An 18,889-nucleotide genomic window follows, 5' to 3' on the forward strand; every position below is an offset into this window, starting at 1 on the left:
GGTTTATCTCTTGCCCCTTGTTATTTATTTTGAGAGGAAAGTTAAAGATGGGTTCTTATTTAGCCCTAAGCTGGCCTCAGATTTACTGAATAGCTGAGGATGACCTTGAACTCATGATCCTCCTCTCTCTGCGCTCTCCCCGAGTACTGAGAGTACAATCATGCACCACCACATTGGGCTCATCTTGACTTTCGGGGGTAGTGTACATGTATGTGGAGACCGAGGACAACCTCCGGTGTCGTTCCTTAGGTGCTTCCATCTTGACTTTCTCACTGGACTGGAACTTGCCCAGTAGGCTAGGCTAGCTGGCCAGGAAGACTCAGGGATCTGCCTGTCTCCAGCTACCTCCCTAGAGCTGGGGATAAAAGTGTCCCCCCCCCCCCCCATTTGGATATGGAACTAGACCACTTGGATATGGAACTGGAACTGCATTTTAATTTGAAATTTTTATGTGTGGGATGTGTGCCCATGGAGGCCAGAAGAGGGTATTGGATCCCTAGGCAGCTGTGAGTTGTCTTTTTTTGAGTGCTGGGAATTGAACTCAGGTTCTCTGGAAGAGCAACAAGCATTCTTAACCGTCGGGCCCTCTCCAGTGCCTCACTTAAACAGTTTGTCCTGGTACATGTTATGAGGCGAGGCTATATAGATTGACCTTTGAGCAGTATTACAGTGAGGTTTATGCATGTGGGTTAATGATTCACTAGAAAGGAAACCTGGATCTGTTTTGTCTTCTTGTTCTGCTGTCCTGGCATGAGGACCTACAACAGCACCTGACTCGGGGAAGGGCTTGGGGAGCAGCTGATTGAATCTGTAGCAAAGTCCTAGGAGCTGAATCCCAGGTAAAGGGGAGACTTCCAAAGTTAGCTGCTTGCCTTGGGTAGACTGACTGTTCACTATTCACTGCTCAGCAGCTTTGACCTCTGCTGCCCCACTGAGATGCACTTGTCTGTTGAGGTCCCTTTTCTGCCCTTTGCTTTACCAACCCCTCCAGCAGCCCCTCATTCATTCCTGGAGACACTTGCCAATACTGACAGAAAAGCTGCCTTCGCTGTCACTGTGGGATGCTGCCTGAAGAGAATGCTTAGTGCTTTCCCATGCTCAGCCTACAACACGGCCTGAGAAATTGTTACCTTTCCTGAGGATACCGAGTCACCCAGCTCTGGAGGAGCTTCTCCTTATTGAATGTACTTTTGAGCAGATGTATGACCAGAGACAAGGCGTGACCTTAGGGCACAGCTGGCTTTGTGAGATCAGGCGTGATGCAGAGATGCTTGCCAGGTCAGTAGAAGAAACTCAGTGATGTGTCCTCCCAGTGGTCATGAGTCAGCTTCATTCAGAAGGGTGATGTGAGCGCCTTTCCTCATCCTTGGTAGTGTGTAGAAATTTGTGACCTCCAGCCTGATCCCCCATTCAGGGCCTATCGGTACCAGGATCCACTTCACAGCACTCCACAGCTTTGGGCTTGGTCGTCTTAGAGTGTGTGTTCGAGCCATCAGCCCACAGGATTCTGCTCAATCAAGCCCATTGCCCTACTCCCTGTGACTCCTTCCTGTCCCCCTTAGGACTGGCCTTGCTAGCTTGCTTTGGAAAGTATTGGGGGCAGGATATTTTTAGGTTACAGAGCAGTGGTAGTCTGGACGGTCAGGTGCCCGAGGCCATTAATAGCCTGGGTTAGGGAAGGTGAAGAGACAGGCATCCAGCAGGGCAGCAGCTGCCTAACTGGGTCAGGTCTATTGTCATGTAGCAGGTTGGCTGCCTCATACAGGGGGAGGGTTTGTGTGGAAGATGCCTTCTGATTGTCCTGAGGATCTTGGTCATGCCTGGGAGCCTTTGCTCCTGCCCCTCTGTTGCATTTTGAGCCCTTAGCATCTTCAGCAGGGGTGAAAGGAGTGGATGTTGAGGAACTGGCTCCCAGAACTGCATTTTATTTTTCCCTCGAACTTGGAAACAAACTCCTCTCTCACTCAGTGTTTTGGTGGGCAGGTTTGTTTGCCATAGCTTAACAGTATTGATTCTTTTGCAGACTTAACATGGGAGCTGGGGCTTATAAGACCTGGGGCCATGGGGATTGATTATTTGCCTTTATGTATACTTTATTTTCATATTTATCTATTTGAGTCAAGGTCTCATATAGCCCAGGCTGACTTCAGACTCACTCTGTAGCCAAGGATGGCCTTGAACTTGTGATCTTCCTGTCTCCATCTCTATGCTGTAAGCATACGCTAGTCTGGAATTCACTACAAAGCTCAGGCTGGCCTGTGACAGTGGCCAGTGCCTCTCACTCTCTGGCTCCTGTTCAGCTCTGTGGCCTCATTCCTCAAGAAACTAGTGTTTGGTGATATTTTATGTGCTTAAATGTTTTAATAACCCTCTGTCACAGAATTTTCATTTGATTATCTTTTCTAGGTTCATATTGAGATCCATTGAAGGCCACCCCTGACTGATAGGCATCACCCTGGCTCACTGCATCGGAGGGCGCAAAGCATGAGGGGTGGAAGAGGGACCCTGGGTACTTGCTTGGCGAATGTAAAGAGGTTACAAGGAGGTGACTTGGACAAACTATCATGCGGCCTTGAGAAGAGAAGCCAGAAGGGGAGCCCCAGCCCAGCAGATGTGCCTTCCTGGACAGATCAGCCTGCAGCAGATACTGATGGAAAGTCACAGGACACAGTGGTGGCATCCTTGGAAATGAAACATGATCATAGTGAGGCTGACCTCATACTTCACAGTGGGTACAAAGTGCTTCAGTATCTGAAGGAATCAATGGGAAGAAATTTGGCTCCAGCAGCCTCCGTAAGCAAGATTCTGTCATCTGCTTCAGAAGAACATCTGGCTCGGGTATCCTCTGGCATTGGAGATGCACTAGGAAGTGACTGGCCAGGAAAAGGGCCCAGGGCCACAGACAGCTGTGGACGGTACAAAGGAGAGTCCTGGGTGTCAGGATGGCAAGGTCATCCAAAACTGAGGGAAATGGGTTTCCTGAAGTGTGAACTGCTAAGTGCCGTTCCTGAGGGGCTGGGCACTAGGTCGGAACTGTCTTACCCATATTCTGAGCTGTGCCAGCTGCCATATGCTTCTGCCCATTATGAAGTTCTCCCAGAAGATGAGACAAGATGTGTATCCCTCAACCGTTTAAACCCTATGTTTTCAGAGCAAACAGTAGAATACGAGAAAACTCTCTCAAGCTTAAAAAGTACTTCAGATGGTCTACAGATAGTCGTGGGGGTCACTGGCTCTGCAATCCTCCAGATTAGCAAATCTGATGCCATAGATAAGGTACAGGCAGAACAATAAAAATAGCAGATTAATTTTAAAGGTCGTCTTGCAGTTTCTTTTGCATTAATTCTGGTGTATGCTGCAGCCGTTCAGTTCCTGCTCTGATTCCTGTGACCAGACACACCTCACTGATTGATGCAGAGAGACATTTTTGAGCATGTTTTCGATCGTTTTGGAAAGACTCAGAACTTGGAAAACCCTTCTAAGAGATGATTGATCTATCCAGTATAGATCAGACAAAAACCATTTAGCGCAGAGTTCTTTATCGCGGAGACCCATCCTAAAGGGCTAGCGTCCCGGATGCCACCTGTCTCAGCTCACCTCTGGCCATCTGATGGAAGTGGAGCTCTGCAGGCTGCCCCTCCACTTCTTGTAAGCCTTGCTCTGCTCATGACGAGTCTTGCCCTTTCTGCACTGCATGGACTCTCTGACCTGCAGTCACACGTCCGTCCTCACGTGCCCCTTTCCTTCCGCTTGAAGTGCAGGGGGCAATGGCGGCACTTTGGAGAAGTTGCAATATTAAATTTAGGATTATCTTAAATCACAGGAGAGTTGGGACTCTTCTGCTGACAGAACACAGATTGCAAATGAAGTATTTCCCTTTTCCCAGATGCTAGGATTCGTGATCTCTTTTACATTCAGATTTTTTTCTAAAGTATTTCTCCCTTTGTGGTTTGTTGATAACTTTAATAAAGGTCATTTAAAGAGTGGACATTTTTAAGCTCCCTACCCAAGAGAGAGTTAAAAACAGCCCTGGTAGGAGGGGAACCTGACTGTATATGTCATTTATACTGTGTGCTAAATTACTATGCCATGGGCTATTTTAGTGTTTTGGGGAAATAATAAAATCTGCTCTTTAGCATAATAAATGTTTTATTTTGTGTGTGTGCTCATGTTTCCTCATCTTTTTGTTACTATCACTGTCTTCCTAACATTTAAGCATCTGCAGCACCGGGTGAATCAGGTTGCTGATGAAGACGTGAGTCCACTTGAAGAAAGCCAACACAAAGATGGATGTGAACTCCTCTTCCTCCCTCCGGTCCTCCTCTTGTTCTCCCTCCTCCTTTCTTTGCCCTCTTGTTTCCTCTTCTCTCCGCTCTCTCACAGGTTCTGAAATAGTGTAGCATGGTCAAGTATAGTAGTGCACACCCAGCACTCAGGAGGCTGAGGCATGAGTTCCGGGCTCGCCTGTGCTGATTCATGAGTTCAAACACACCCTGGTCTATGAATTGAGTTCTAGGCCAACTTGGATTACAAAGCAAGAATGTACCAGGAAACAAAACAAAGGGCTAGGAACACAGGAAACTGCTTTCTGTGCAAGCCTGACCTGGTTTGATTCCCAGAACCCATATACAGCAGCCCAGCATAGCTGCGATTGTTCACAGTCCCAGCACTAGGGAGGTAATAGAGTCCATGAAGCTTGTTAGCCATCCAGTCTAGCCTAATTAGTGAACTCCAGGCCAGTGAGAGGGCCTGTATGATAAAGGTGGATGTTAGGAGGCTGGAGAGATGGCTCAGCGGTTAAGAACCTGACTGCTCTTCCAGAGGACCCTGGTTCAATTCCTAGAACCCACGTGGCAGCTCACAGCTGTCTGTGACCCCAGTTCCAGGGGACCCGACACCCATGGCAAAACACCAATGCACATAAAAAAAAAGTGGATGGCTGTGGAAAAGTGTTATGTAGTGAGCCTCTAGGCGTGCGTTGAGTCCTTGCAAAATACTCGTCTCTGCTTGGGTATGGTGGCACACTCGTGATCCTGGCACTTGAGATGCAGAGAAGCGCCTAGAGGTGAAGACCAGCCTGGGCTGTATGATGAGATTATAACTCAAAACCCCAAGAGAGCTGGGCATGGTGGCTCTCATCTATAATCTCAGCATTCAGAAGCAGAGCAAAGCATCACATAACTTCAAATTAGAAGTGTAAACATTTGAGACAAATAGTACAGAAATATGGTGCTTCCGGACTGGCTGGCTGTGGTGGACATCTGTAACCCTAGCACTCCTGAAGCCAAAGTTGTCTGAATTTGAGCCACGTGAGGCCATCTTTTTTTTTTCTTCCCCTCAGATGAAGTTTTCATAGAACATGTAGCCTTGGACTTGCAGTATGTAGCTGTGGATAGCCTTCAACTCATCATCCACCTCCTGAGTGCTGGGACTACAGGCCTGTACCATCACACCTGGTTTATGTAGTGCTGGGGATGGATCACAGGACCTCGTGGATGCTAGGCAAGAACTGGGTTCCTAGGTTTCTATGCTGCTTCACATCCACATCCCCTACATAACAGTCTTTGCTCTTAAGGACTGAACAATACAATTATTTTAAATTTAGGGACTGTGCCTAGTAGAAAATGTTGGACTTGTTATTCACATCTGGAAATCATGATTTCCTTTCTTTAAGAAAAATTGGAGCAGACGATGAGGTCTTGAAGTCTTTAGGTGCTTGCAAGACTATGGAGAGTAAAAAGGAAATTAAGAAATGCTCACGTGTAAATTGGGCGGGTGAGAGGGCTCAGCAGTTAGAGGGGTTGTCAGCCCGAGTTCGAATCCAGGAATTCACATAGAAGGGGCGAACCAGGTCCTCCAAGTTGCCCTTTGACCTCCATGCCCAAACAATGAATAAATACATTTTAATGTAGAGGTAATCCCACAGTCCAGTTCTGTTATGTCATATCAGAGCACTCAGTCTATAAATTTGAGTACCCAAGATTTACACTAAGTTATATAATAAATGGCTTGTGCCTGTATGTAAAATCAAGTCACATAAGAACAATCAATTTACACACAAGTATTTCTTCTTTTTTTTTTTTTTTCCGGTTTTTTGAGACAGGTTTTCTCTGTGTTGTTTTGATGCCTGTCCTGGATCTCGCTTTGTAGACCAGGCTGGCCTCGAACTCACAGAGATCCGCCTGGCTCTGCCTCCCAAGTGCTAGGATCAAAGGCCTGCACCATCGTCACCTGGCCACACAAATTTTTTTTATTACATTTATTGTGTGGATGAGTGAGTGGGTGTGTGTGTTACAGTGCTTATGTGGAGGCCAGTGAATAATGTGTATGTATGTTATCAAAATTCATCAGTTAAACCCGGGCGGTGGTGGCACACACCTTTGATCCCAGCACTTGGGAAGCAGAGGCAGGTGGATCTCAGTGAGTTTGAGGCCAGCCTGGTCTACAAAGTATAAGATCCAGGACAGTCAGGACTACACAGAGAAACCCTGTCTAGGAAAAAAAATTCATCCGTTAAGAGGCGTCTACTTCAAGCTTAACCCTTCATTAAAGAGCTGTATATTTGTATAATGAAAATCTGAGGAAGGAAACCAGGCTCGTGAGAGGCAGAGGCAGGTGGATCTCTGTGAGTTCGAGGCCAGCCTGGTCTACAGAGTTCTAGGTTACCCAAGAAAAAGTTCTTTTTAAAAGCGCCCTTCCCCCATGGGGCAGTGGTGGTGCACGCCTTTAATCCTAGCATTCAGGAGACAGAGGCAGGCAGATCTCTGAGCTGACGTCTAGCCTGGTCCACAGAGCTAGTTCCAGGACAGCAGGGATACACAGAGAAACTGTCTTGAAAAACAATTTTTTTTCTTTTTTCATTACATTACAGGTGTGTGTGTGTGTGTGTGTGTGTGTGTGTTTGTGTGTGTGTGTGTGTGTGTGTGTGTGTGTGTGTGTGTGTGTGTTTGTGCCATTGCACAGAGGTGGAGTTCAGACAACAGTTTTAGGAATCGATTCTCTTTTTTTTTTGGTTTTTTCGAGACAGGGTTTCTCTGTGTAGCTTTGCGCCTTTCCTGGAACTCACTTGGTAGTCCAGGCTGGCCTCGAACTCACAGAGATCCGCCTGGCTCTGCCTCCCGAGTGCTGGGATTAAAGGCGTGCGCCACCACCACCCGGCAGGAATCGATTCTCTTATACATACGGGGTGCAGGGATTAAACTCGGGCTTGGTAGCAAGCTCCCTTAACTGCTGAGTCGTCTCACCAGTCCGAAAGGTTGTTTTCAAAGTTACTTGTTTAGGAAAGTTCTAAAAATATAGAACTGTTTTTATTTTTGTTTTCCTGGGGCCCATTAAGACTCCTTGCTTTTGAGTCAGGGTCTCATACTGTCCAGACTGGACTCCAACTCCCCACATAGCCATTAGCCAGAGGAGGGCATAAGACTCTCTGGGACTGGAGTTACAGGTGGCTGTGAGCCTCCATGTGGGTGCTGGGAACTGAACTTAGGTCCTCTGGAAGAGCAGCCAGGGCTCTTAACCACTGAGCCATCTCTCCAGTTCTCTAAGGGCAAAAAAAAACCCCCAAAAAACAAAAACAAAAAAAACTTTGTCAACAGACTCTTCTCCCCCCCCCCCCCTCCCCCCCCAGACAGGGTATCACTATATAACCCTAGTTGGCCTGGAACTCTAAGTAGGTGAGGTTGGCTTCAAACTCCCAGAGATCTATCTGCTTCTCCCTCCCAAGTGCTGGGCTTGAAGGTGTGTATCTCTACATCCAGCTGGGCATAGTTGTTCTTAAAGATTGTTTTAGAAGTACTTGCCTAGCACACAGGAGACATTGGGTTCAATCCATAACAACAACAACAACAACAACAACAACAACACACACACACACACACACACACACACACACACACACACACACACACACACCCCAGAGGAGCGGAGTATGCCTCAGTGGTTTCATTCCCCAGTATCACACAAAAAGGATTTCAATAGAAAACTAGTTCTGAAGGAGAGCTGCAGGGAGCCACAGTGGCTGTGATGCCACAGAAGGAAAGGCAAGCGTCTTCATTTGCAGCCAGGAGGACAGACTTACCGCATCAGTGCATGCAAGGGTCAGACCTACCAGAAGAGGGAGCCACATGTCCACCAAGGCAAATGAGCTGCTTTCAAAAATCCTTCATTTCTCCCCACTGGTTAGTTTGTTTATTGCAGTCTTTTTCCCTGTCTCTGTCTTCTTCCCTTCCTCCCTCTCTTCTTCTCCCCCCTCTTCAATTAAATCTCACATTTTATTCATATGTATATATATATATATATATATATATATATATACACACACACACACACACACACACACATATATATATATATATATATATATATATATATATTTTCTTTTTTTAAAGGCAAACTTGATATATAGCTCTGACTGATCTGGAACTCCCTGTTTAGCCCAGGCTGGCCTAGAACTCTTGGCAACCCTGCTTCACCCACATGGGTGTTGGGATTATAGGCATACATCACTATGCCTGGCTTGTGTGTGTGTGTGTGTGTGTGCGCGTGTGTGTGTGGTGGTGGTGGTGGTGGTGTTTCTGTGACAAGGTTTCCCTGTAGCTTTGAAGCCTGCCCTGGAGCTCAATCTGTAGACCAGGCTAGCCTGGAACTCAGAGAGATCCACTTGTCTCTGCCTCCCAAGTACTGGGATTAAAGGTGCGTGCCACCCCCCCACCCCCACCCCCGGGTTTTTCTTGTTTCTTCAAAGGATTTAAAAATGTGCCATATTGGAGGTTGGAAGACAACGTGTGGGAGTTGGTTCTCTCTTTCCACCATGCAGCTTCCGGGGATCAAACTTGGGTCGTCAGGCTGGCAAGATAAAGGCCTTTACCTGCTGACCCATCTCACCAGCCCCATACCCAGCTTTTAATTCACATCTGATCAGTTTTCCAATTGTATTCTTTTTATATTTCAGGATACAATCCATAAAACCACATGGCATATAATATTCATCGGATTGTGCATGCGTGCACCCATTGCTGAAGATTGAACCCAGGGCCTTGTGCATGCTAGGCAATCAACTGAGGCACATCTATGTATGTAGATATTTGAGGAGACCATTAAGCACTAGAGTTTATATAGTTTTGCTTATTTGCTCAAACAGAAGGAAGTGGATTGCAGATAGAACAGTTTGCTGAAAGTTAAAGATTTATTTTGCATAGCAAATTAAACTTAATAAAATAGATTCATGCCAGGCGGTGGTGGCGCACGCCTTTAATCCCAGCACTCGGGAGGCAGAGCCAGGAGGATCTCTGTGAGTTCGAGGCCAGCCTGGGCTACAGAGTGAGTTCCAGGAAAGGCGCAAAGCTATACAGAGAAACCCTGTCTCGAAAAACCAAAAAAAGAAAAAACAAAAAAAAAAACAAAAAAGAACAGATTCATGGTTCTGATAGATTATTCTGAACTCAGTGCCTTATACCACAGAGTTGACTTGGCCATCTTGACTTTCTCATTTGTATATTTTGTTTTAGGAAATACTATATTATTTTTCTTATGTGTGTGTCTGTGTGAGTGAATGCTACATGTATGCAGGTACCCACGGAGCCCAGTAGAGGGGATCAGATCCCCTGGAGTTGGAGTTATGGGTAGTTGTGAGCTACCAGATGAGGGTGCTGGGAACTAAATTGGAGTTCTCTGTAAGAGCTGCAAGAGCAGGTCGGGCGGTGGTGGTGCATGCCTTTAATCCCAGCACTTGGGAGACAGAGCCAGGCAGATCTCTGTGAGTTCGAGGCCAGCCTGGACTACGGAGTGAGTTCCAAGAAAGGCGCAAAGCTACACAGAGAAACCCTGTCTCGGAAAAACAAAAACAAAACAAAGAGCTGCAAGAGCTCTAGTCCCATGAGATTAGATAGATATATAGATAGATAGATAATACATATGTATTAAGAATTTATAACAGACAATGGATTATGTCAATACATATGTTTTTATTTTTTTAAGATTTTGCTTTTTTATGTGTATGAATGTTTTGCCTGCATATGTCTCTGTACTACATGTGTGCAGTGACCACAGAGATGAGAAAAGAGCATTGGATCCCTTGGAATGGAAGTTATGGACGACTGTGAGCCATCACTTGAGTGCTAGGAATCTGGTACTGTGGAAGAGCAACCAGTCCTCTTAAAGCTGAGCCATTTCTCCAGCCCCCCTCCCTCAGTATATAAATTATGTTTATGTGTGTGTCTGTCTGTGTGGGCATGTGGGAAGTGCAGGTGCCAACACAGAGGCCAAAGGTGTCAGATCCACCTGCAGCTGGAGTTTGAGGTGGTTGTGAGCCACTTGATGTCTAAGTGCTGGGAACCAAACTCCAGTCCTCTGGAAGCGCAGTCATTACTTTTAACTGCTGAGCCATCACTATGGCCCCTAAAGAAATATCCCTAAACTCTAGGAATATGGCTCAAAGAGTAAATGGGCTTGCCACCAAGTCTGACAAGCTGAATTTGAGCCTCAGAACCCCATGGTGGAAGGTGAGAACTGACTCCCCAGAGTTGTCCTCTGCCCTTCACACAGGTGTTCTGGCATAGGTACATGTGCACTCAAACATAATGAATAGATAGATAAACATAAACGTTTTTAGGCTGTTTTCTTTTAATTCCAATGCATTACTGCGATTCCTCGTGCATTTTTGTAGAAGACCTGTCAAAGAAAAATGTTAAATGATAAATTGGGATAATAGAGTATGTATAAATAGCTTGCATGCTATTTAATATCTTAGAGATGTTTTGAGCACCACTTAGGACTTGTTCAAATAAAGCAGTTTGCTGGGATAAACTCCAGGCTTTCTCTTTGTTAAATATTTCTGGTTTAGTCTGTTATGGAACAATTGCCAGAGCTGTTATTTCCTGTCTTCTGCATGGCTCTCACATGCCGTATTAAAAACTCCTCTGATAGGTTCCTAAAGCTCACAAAGCTGGGAGGAAATTTATTGTAGGAATCCGTATCTTTGCATTATACTGTCCATAGCTCTATAAAGAAAAAGTTTACGTTTTAATCACATTTGTTTGTATGTGTGTGTGTGTGTGTGTGTGTGTGTGTGTGTGTGTGTGTGTGTGTGTGTGTGTAAGTGTAAGTGTAAGCCAGCCACAGGGAGAATATAGAAGTCAGAAAGCAAATTTCCAGGCTGTAAATTGTGGCACATACTTTTAATCCCATCACTCGGGAGGCAGAGGCAGGCATATCTCTATGAGTTTTAGGCCAGCCTGGTCTACAGAGCGAGTTCCAGGACAGCCAGGGCTACACAGTGAGACCCTGTTTCAAAAGCCAAAATCAAAATCAGGGGCTAGAGAGATGGCTCAGGGGTTAAGAGCACTGGCTGCTCTTCCAGAGGTCCTGAGTTCAGTTCCCGGCGTCCACAGCCATCTATAATGAAATCTGGTGCCTTCTCTGGTGTACAGTCATACTATATACATGGTAAATAAATAAATCTTTAAAAACAAAACAAAAACAACACCAGACTTGAAAGAGTAGTTTCTCTTTCACCGTGTGATTCCTGAGACTTGAACTAAGATCATACAGCTTGGCTAAAATTATCTTAACCCTCTGAGCCATAATGCTGGTCCTCAAAACTTCTTTTCAGATAGGGTCTTGTGTAGCCCATGCTGGCCTGATCTGGTGATCCTCCTGCCTCCTGAGTGCTGAGTAGAGGTGTGTGCCACCAAGCCTGGCTTTAGTTTTTAAATTCTTCACAAGGTAGTTAGCTGTTTTCTCTTTGACACAGGGTCTCAGGTGGCACAGACTGACCTCAGACTCACTTTGTAGCTGAGAATGACCTTAGACTTAAATTTCTGCCACCTGAGAGCCAGGACTACAGCTGTGCACCTCCATGCTGTGTTGATGCAGTGCTGGGGATGGAGCCCAGGACTTCTGGCAGGTGAGCACTCTAGCAGCTGAGCCACACCCCAGCCCTTAGGGTGTGATTTCCTTTGAGTCCAGGATGGAAAGGGTTAGTTAGCACAGTATTGAGTACCTGGAGCATACTGAGAGTGACATTCTTCTGCATTGATTTTTACATTAGTTTGTGTATTTCCAAATATAGAGTCTTGAGTCCTAAGCCATTTGTTGTACAATATCAAATGTTTTCAAATCTCTTTCTGCCTTATACCTTTTGAAGCATTTCATTTCTTTTTCCTCCTCCTCCTCCTCCTCCTCCTCCTCCTCCTCCTCCTCCTCCTCCTCCTCCTCCTCCTCCTCCTCCTGCTTGTCCTCTTCTTTTGTAGCTCTGGCTGTTCTGGAACTCACTCTGTAGACGAGGCTGGCCTGGAACTCACAGAGATCCGCCTGGCTCTGCCTCCCGAGTGCTGGGATTAAAGGCGTGCGCCACCAGCACCTGGCCCCTTTCTCGTCTTTCCCATTTTATTATTTTAAAAAATTTGAATGTATACATGTGAATGTGTGTGCCTGTGGAAGCTGGAAGAGGGTGTTGGATCCCTGGAACTGGAGTCACAAACAGTTGTGAGCTACCCAGTGTAGGTGCTGGCAACCTACAGGTTCTCTGTAAGAGCACTAAGTCCTCCAACCCCATCTTTCTTCTTCCTAAGCTCCTCCACTCCACCCTGCGCATGCTAGGCTACAGCTCTACCGGGAAGCCATGCACACGGGTCCTCGCTAGGATATTCTAGGCCTGTGCTCCCAGCATCTGAGACAGTGTTTCTCATTGGGCTGCAGCCCAAACATGCAACTTCCAGCAGTAGAGCCCGCCAACCTCAGCACACTCCAGATGAAATCCATATTCAGGTTTAAAACTTGACCTTGGCATCGGTTCTGGGACAGTTCATCAAATTTGGGATGATTCATGAGAACATCCTGTACTGTCCCCCACAAGAGCCACTGGAGACTCAAAATATGAGTGCTGATGCCCAAGGCAGGGAGGCGAGACTTTAAAGTATCTGTCCCCCTGGACCTGCAAGGCTGCTTAAGGCGCCCTTGGGCATCTTCCAGCTCCAGGCAGAACTTGGCCTCCCCTCATTGACTCCAGTATTACCTCTTTTCCCAAAAATAGGATTTGGAACATTCCCCATGTGACATAAGGCATCTTATAGTCAGAGGCAGGAAGTGAGTGTTTTCCGGCCAGGCCTGCAAAGTCCCCTGGAGACGGAGTTGGGCAGGGAAGGGTTTCCCTTTTCATTCCCACTCCGCTGTAGAATATTAGAGCCCTGACTAGAAGGTGCTTATCTTTTTTCTCTCTCTTTTTTTACTTATTGTGTCTGTGTGTGTGATGTACATGTGTGTGTCATGCACGTGTGTGTGTGTGTGTGTGTGTGTAGGACAGAGGACATTATCTTCCTTAATCGCTCTCCACTTATTTGAAGCAGGGTTTGTCACTGGAGCTTACCGATTCTGCTAGGCTTGCTGGCCAGTGGGTCCCAGGGATCCTCATGTCTCTGCCCCCCACCCGCAGAGCTAGGGTTACAGGTGTGCAAGGCCACGCCCAACTTTTAAGTGAGGTCTGGGGACTCAAGCTCAAGTCCTCATCCTTGCATAGCAAGGACTTTACTGAGCCATTTCGCCTGCTCTAGAAGGGCTTTTTAATCTGTCTAAATACATAGTATATTCTTTTTTTTAAAAGATTTACTTTCAAGTGTGTGTATGTGTGTATAATTAGGGTTCTCTAAAGGAGAACTGGTGGAATGATTGATTTGTGTGTGTGTGTGTGTATTTTGTAAAGGAGGTTTACTAGAATGGCTTATAGGCTGAGATCAGGGTAGTATAATAATTGGCCAGTGGAAGGGCCAAGAATCCAGTTGTTCAATCCACAAAGCTGGATGTCTCAGTCGTCCCAATCTGTGCTGGAGTCCTGGAGGATTCCTAGAAAGCTGCTGATCTTCAGTCTGTGCTGGAATCCTAAAGAAATAGTTTCTAATGCCAGTGAAGGAATGTCTCGGCATCAGGATGGATGAACTTGCCAACAAGAGTGAAGGCAAGCAGGCAAAAAGCAAAAGCTTCCTTCTTCCATGTCCTTTTGTGTGGGCTGCCACCAGAAGGTGAAGCCCAGATTTAGAATTCCAGCACATGGGAACTGGAGGCAGCAGGATCAATGCCAGTCTTAGCTACATAGAGTTTGAGGCCTGCCTGAGCTCCATGAGCTCTCAAAACAAGCAATAAATGGGAACATACTGGGGCTGGAGAGATGGCAGCAGTTAAGAGAGGGTACTGCTCTTGATTTAGAATGGTCTTCCCACCTCAGATGACCCAATCAATAAAGTCTTTCATAGAAATGCCCAGCTGTGCTGGGCAGCAGTGGTGCACACCTTTAATCCCAGCACTAGGGAGGCAGAGCCAGGTGGATCTCTGTGAGTTTGAGGCCAGCCTGGTCTAGAGAGCAAGATCCAGGACAGGCACCAAAAACTACACAGAGAAACCCTGTCTCGAAAAAACAAAAACAAACAAACAAACAAACAAAAAAGCCCAGGTGCTTGGGTTTTAGTTGATTCTAGACGTAGTCAACAGAGACTAATTTACAGTGTGTGTGTCTGTCTGTGCATGGGTATGTGCCACTGAGTGCAGGTGCCTGTGCAAGCCAGAGGCTTTGGATCCTCTGAAACTGGAGTTACAGGCAACTGTAACTGCCACTGCCCAACGTGGCTCCTGGGAATTGAACTTGGGTCCTCAGTCAAACTCTACGTAGCCAAGACTGGCATTGATCCTGCTGCCTCCAGTTCCCAAGTGCTGGAATCCCAGCTTTGTGCCACCATACTGTCCCTGGCACCACAATTCTGCTCTTCTAAAGCATGTCCTGAGAAGTTAGGATGCTGTCCATGTTGAGCATGGTGGTGCATACTGGTCCTCACAGTAGTAGAGAGTATTAATGAAGCAGGAGGATGTGAGTTTACGGTCAGCTTGGGATACATAGCAAGATGATCCTACTGTCCACACCCACAAAAAGGAAGATGATGTTAACATCTTCTAAAGTTGGGTGCTTTAGGGTGTGTCCACTTCATAAACAAAGTCAGCACAAATATTAGTAATGGAGCTTCCCATCTGCTTGGACCCTGTCCTGGGCTCTGCAAGGCTCCCATAAACAATGAGGTCATCCGTCATTAGGGACACATTAGTTTCCTTTAAATGATCAGAGCAGAAATGGGACATGGTGGCTCTTTCCCATAATCCCAGAATTTGGGAGGCTCAAGGAGCCAAAGCCAGCCTGGACTAGGCAGTGAGTTATTAGTCAGCCTAGGTTAAAGAGTGAGACCCTTTTCAAACAAGATTAGAGTGGCCTTTGGCCGGCCAGCCAGCCTCATGTGCGAATGAGAATTGTACAGCCAAAGTGGAACAGACAGGTCAGGTCTTGGAATAGCCTACAGTAGTCATTTGGGTTTCCAGGGAATGTTTTTATTTCATTGAGACAGCGTGCCAAGCTCTAAAGATAAACAGATGAAGAAGACAGGAGTCCACCTCATGCATCTGTAGGCTCGGAAGGAAATTGGTTGTTAGCATACAGCTGTATGGGGGCCTGGGACTGTTCCTGGGGCTGGGAGACATCCGGAAGATGTTGGAAGAGACACTCTTGCACTTGCTAACCATGTATCCAGCTTCTTGGGTGGAGGCTTCTGTCACACCAGCCTATTTCAGTTCTGGATTACTGCTTTGCAAGTGTGTGTTTGTTTTAGGTGCTGGGAACTGAACTTGAGGCAATGCATGCTGAGTGTCTTAGTTCATTTTCTTCTTTTTTTAAAGGTTGGTTTGTAGTGTGCATTAGTGTTTGCTTGAATGGATGGATGTGCACCATGTGAATGCCTGGACCCATGGAGGGCAGAAGACAGCATAGCAGTAGCCCTGGAGTTATAGACAGTTATGGATGCCTTGTAGGTGCTGGGAACCAAACCTGTATCCTCTGCAAGAGCAGCCAGTGCTCTTAACTGTGGCTGTCTCTCTAGCCCAAGTTTTTTTTTTCTTTTCTAATTTATTTTCCATGTATGGGTGTTTTGCCTTCCTATATGTCTGTGTACCACATACATGCCTAGTGCCCTAGGAGGCTAGAAAAGGGCATTGGATCCCCAATATAACTGGAGTTATATTGGGTAGTTTGGAGACACCATGTGGGTGCTGGGAATTAAACATGGTCCTCTGAAAGAGCAGCCAGTGCTGTTAACCTCTGAGACATCTCTCCAGCCCTAGTTTCTTTTCTTGGTGCTATGATAAAATTAGATAATAATAGAAGAAGGGTTTATTTTAGGTTGTGATTCAAGGTGCAGTCCATTATGGTGGGGAAAGCAATGTATGAAGGCATGAAGCAGCTGGCCATTTTACATTCTTAGAAGACTCAATACACGTGTATTAGGCTCAGCCTGCTTTCTCTGTCATATAGGATCCCCTGCCTGGGAAATGGTCTGGTCCACAGTTAAGATGGGTCTTCCCACACCAATTAACATTATTAAGATAGTCTCTCACAGGCATGCCCAGAGGTTCATCTCCCAGGTGATGCTAGATTCTGTCAAGCTGATGATTGTCACCAACCATCCCACCAAGTGTTCTATTGTTGAGCCACACGTTAGCCTCTCACTGGGGGAGTCTGCCCTTTTAAAAAAGTGTGTGTGTGTGTGTGTGTGTGTGTGTGTGTGTGAGTGAATGTGTATGTTCATGCGCACATGCAGATGCTCTTGGGCCTTGGTAGTGTGTGGAGATCAGAGGACAACTTTGGGTATCAATCCTCACCTTCCAGCTTGTTTGAGAGAGGGTTTCTTTTGTTCACTGCCTATGGTCCCAGGACTCTGGAGGCTCAGGCAAGGAGATTGCTATGAATTCAAGGCCAGTCTGGCAATAGAGCTGGAAGAACTCTATCTCAACAAGCAAGTATGGGGGCTGGAGAGATGGCTCACTGGTTAAGAGTACTTTATGCTATATCATGAAGACTAGAAATAAGATCCCAGCACCCACGTCAGGTGGCTCATGAAGCAAAGGTCTGGGATGTGGCTTGGTGACAGAATGAATACACCAGACACTGGATTCTCTCACAAGTATGAAGACACACACACACATACACACACACACACACACACACACACACACACACACACACACACACACAGTGTGGAAAAAATTGAAACTAATGAAGAGTCAAGTTTTATTTTATTAATTTAGCAACAAAATGGTGTTTCATCCTTTTTTCTTTGTTTCTTTTTTTTCTTTTTGAGACAGAGTCTCCCTGTATATCCCTGGCTGGCCTGGAATTCAGAGATCTGCCTGTCACTGCGTCCTGAGTGCACGGATTAAAAGTGGGCAACACCATGTCTAACTCTGTCTTTTTTTCCCCCACAGGGTCTTCTGTAGCCCAGGTGTGCCTAAAACTTACTATGTAGCTGAGGATGGCCTTGAACTCTTGATCCTCCTGCCTCCACCTCCTGGGCGCTAGAGTGGTAGACAAACCACCAGACCAATTTTATGTGGTATTGGGATTTGAACCCAGGACCTCATGCACACTAGGCAGTCACTCTGGCAACTGAGCCACACCCCCAACCCTCATGACATTTTCATCCACTTTTGCTTTAGTCCTATTCCCTGCCACCTCCTGTTCCTGTTACCCTTCCTGAGCCCTTCTTCCCTGTCCAGTTGGGCCCCTCCTTTCCTATTGAAGCCCCCTTAGAAGCCATTTTCACTTTGGCACTTTAAGCAATCTGTTATTAAGTTCTTTTTTCCTTTATTCCATTTATTTATTTGGGTGTGGGAGGCACATGTGGAAATCACAGGACAGCTTGCTGGAATCTGTTGGGTCTGGAGCTTCCAACTCAGGTCGTCACTGTTACCGGCTGAGCCATCTTGGCAGCCTTCATTATATATTCTAATATAAGCAAAAACCTCAGTTACTTATGTGACAAATGGAGAAAATCTCCATTAATTGATTAGCTATTAAGTGGGGGTGTTAAATCAAACAGTGGATTATTGGGAAGACTTAGGGTGAACATGAAAGCTTGTTTGCTTCCTTGTGCTCAGCTTGCTTCCTACACTCAGGATCCCCTTCCTAGGGAATGGTGCCGCCTACACTGGCCACATCAATTAACTTAAGACAATCCCCACCCCACCCCAGGTATGCACACAGGTCAACCCAAGGTAAACAGTCCCTCATTGAGACTCGCATCCCAGGTCATCCTGGGTTGTGTCAAGTGGACAAAGCTGATCATCACAGCACCCCCACAGGTCTATAGGTCTACAGGTCTGGGCCTCCTACTCCTGAATGTTCAGTTCCTCACAGGAAATGGCACCCAAAGGGACTGTCTTGTGATCCAAGGACCTCCCACTAGCCCAGCTTCTTCAAGGATGTTCCACTTCCCAATACCACTATCCTGGAGACCAACTCTCCAACACATGGGCTTGTGGAGACTAATTGCATCCAAATGACAGCATGTGGGAATGCATCCCACAGACTCAAGACTGTCCCCTGTTATGTTGTTACTGCAGAGATCCATGGGACCAGATCACAAAGTAACCAGGTACTTACCCTCAGGGCTGCATCTCAGCTGACCACCCAGCAGCAGGTACTTGAGTGATCTGACTTCATTTCCTTATTTGTAAACTCCAGGCTGCACCAGGTATGGTGGCACGTGTCTGTAACACCAGTACTTCTCTAGGCAGGAGGGTCACATGTTTGAAGCCACTCCAGGCTACATAAGGAGGCTGTCTTAGTTAAGGCTCCTACTGCTGTGATAAAACACAATGAGCCAAAGCAACTTAGGAAGGAAAGGGTTTATTTCAGCTACCAGTTTCACACCACAGTCCACCACTAAGGGAAGTCAGGGTAGGAAGTCAAACACGGCAGTAACCATGAGGCAGGAACTGATGCAGAGGTCATGGAGGAGTGTGGCTTACTGGCTTTCTCTGCCTGCTTTCTTATAGAACGTAGGACCACCAGCCCAGGGATGTCACC

General features: G+C 46.4%; 2 protein-coding genes across 3 annotated transcripts in view; both read left to right on the forward strand.

The window, feature by feature from the left end:
• The window catches only part of LOC128120421 (small integral membrane protein 10-like protein 2A), a 152,725-nt gene that overhangs the window by 11,856 nt on the left and 121,980 nt on the right, over positions 1-18,889 (forward strand). The window contains exon 2 of one of the 2 annotated variants that reach the window (XM_052754382.1): positions 2,407-2,521. The exons of the other annotated variant lie outside the window; for it this stretch is intronic. Coding sequence (XP_052610342.1) covers positions 2,407-2,427 — 21 coding nt within the window. The 3' untranslated portion in view covers positions 2,428-2,521. Of the gene's footprint in view, positions 1-2,406; positions 2,522-18,889 lie in introns of those variants that run through there. 2 annotated transcript variants of the gene reach the window in all.
• Fam220a (family with sequence similarity 220 member A) lies at positions 2,485-4,165 on the forward strand. The gene has a single exon (XM_052754381.1). It carries the CDS (start codon positions 2,485-2,487, stop codon positions 3,292-3,294), a length of 810 nt encoding a protein of 269 aa, XP_052610341.1. The 3' UTR covers positions 3,295-4,165.

Source organism: Peromyscus californicus, unplaced genomic scaffold (assembly GCF_007827085.1).
Source record: "Peromyscus californicus insignis strain IS unplaced genomic scaffold, ASM782708v3 Scaffold_2__1_contigs__length_46816999, whole genome shotgun sequence".
In the NCBI taxonomy this organism is placed as follows: domain Eukaryota; kingdom Metazoa; phylum Chordata; class Mammalia; order Rodentia; family Cricetidae; genus Peromyscus; species Peromyscus californicus.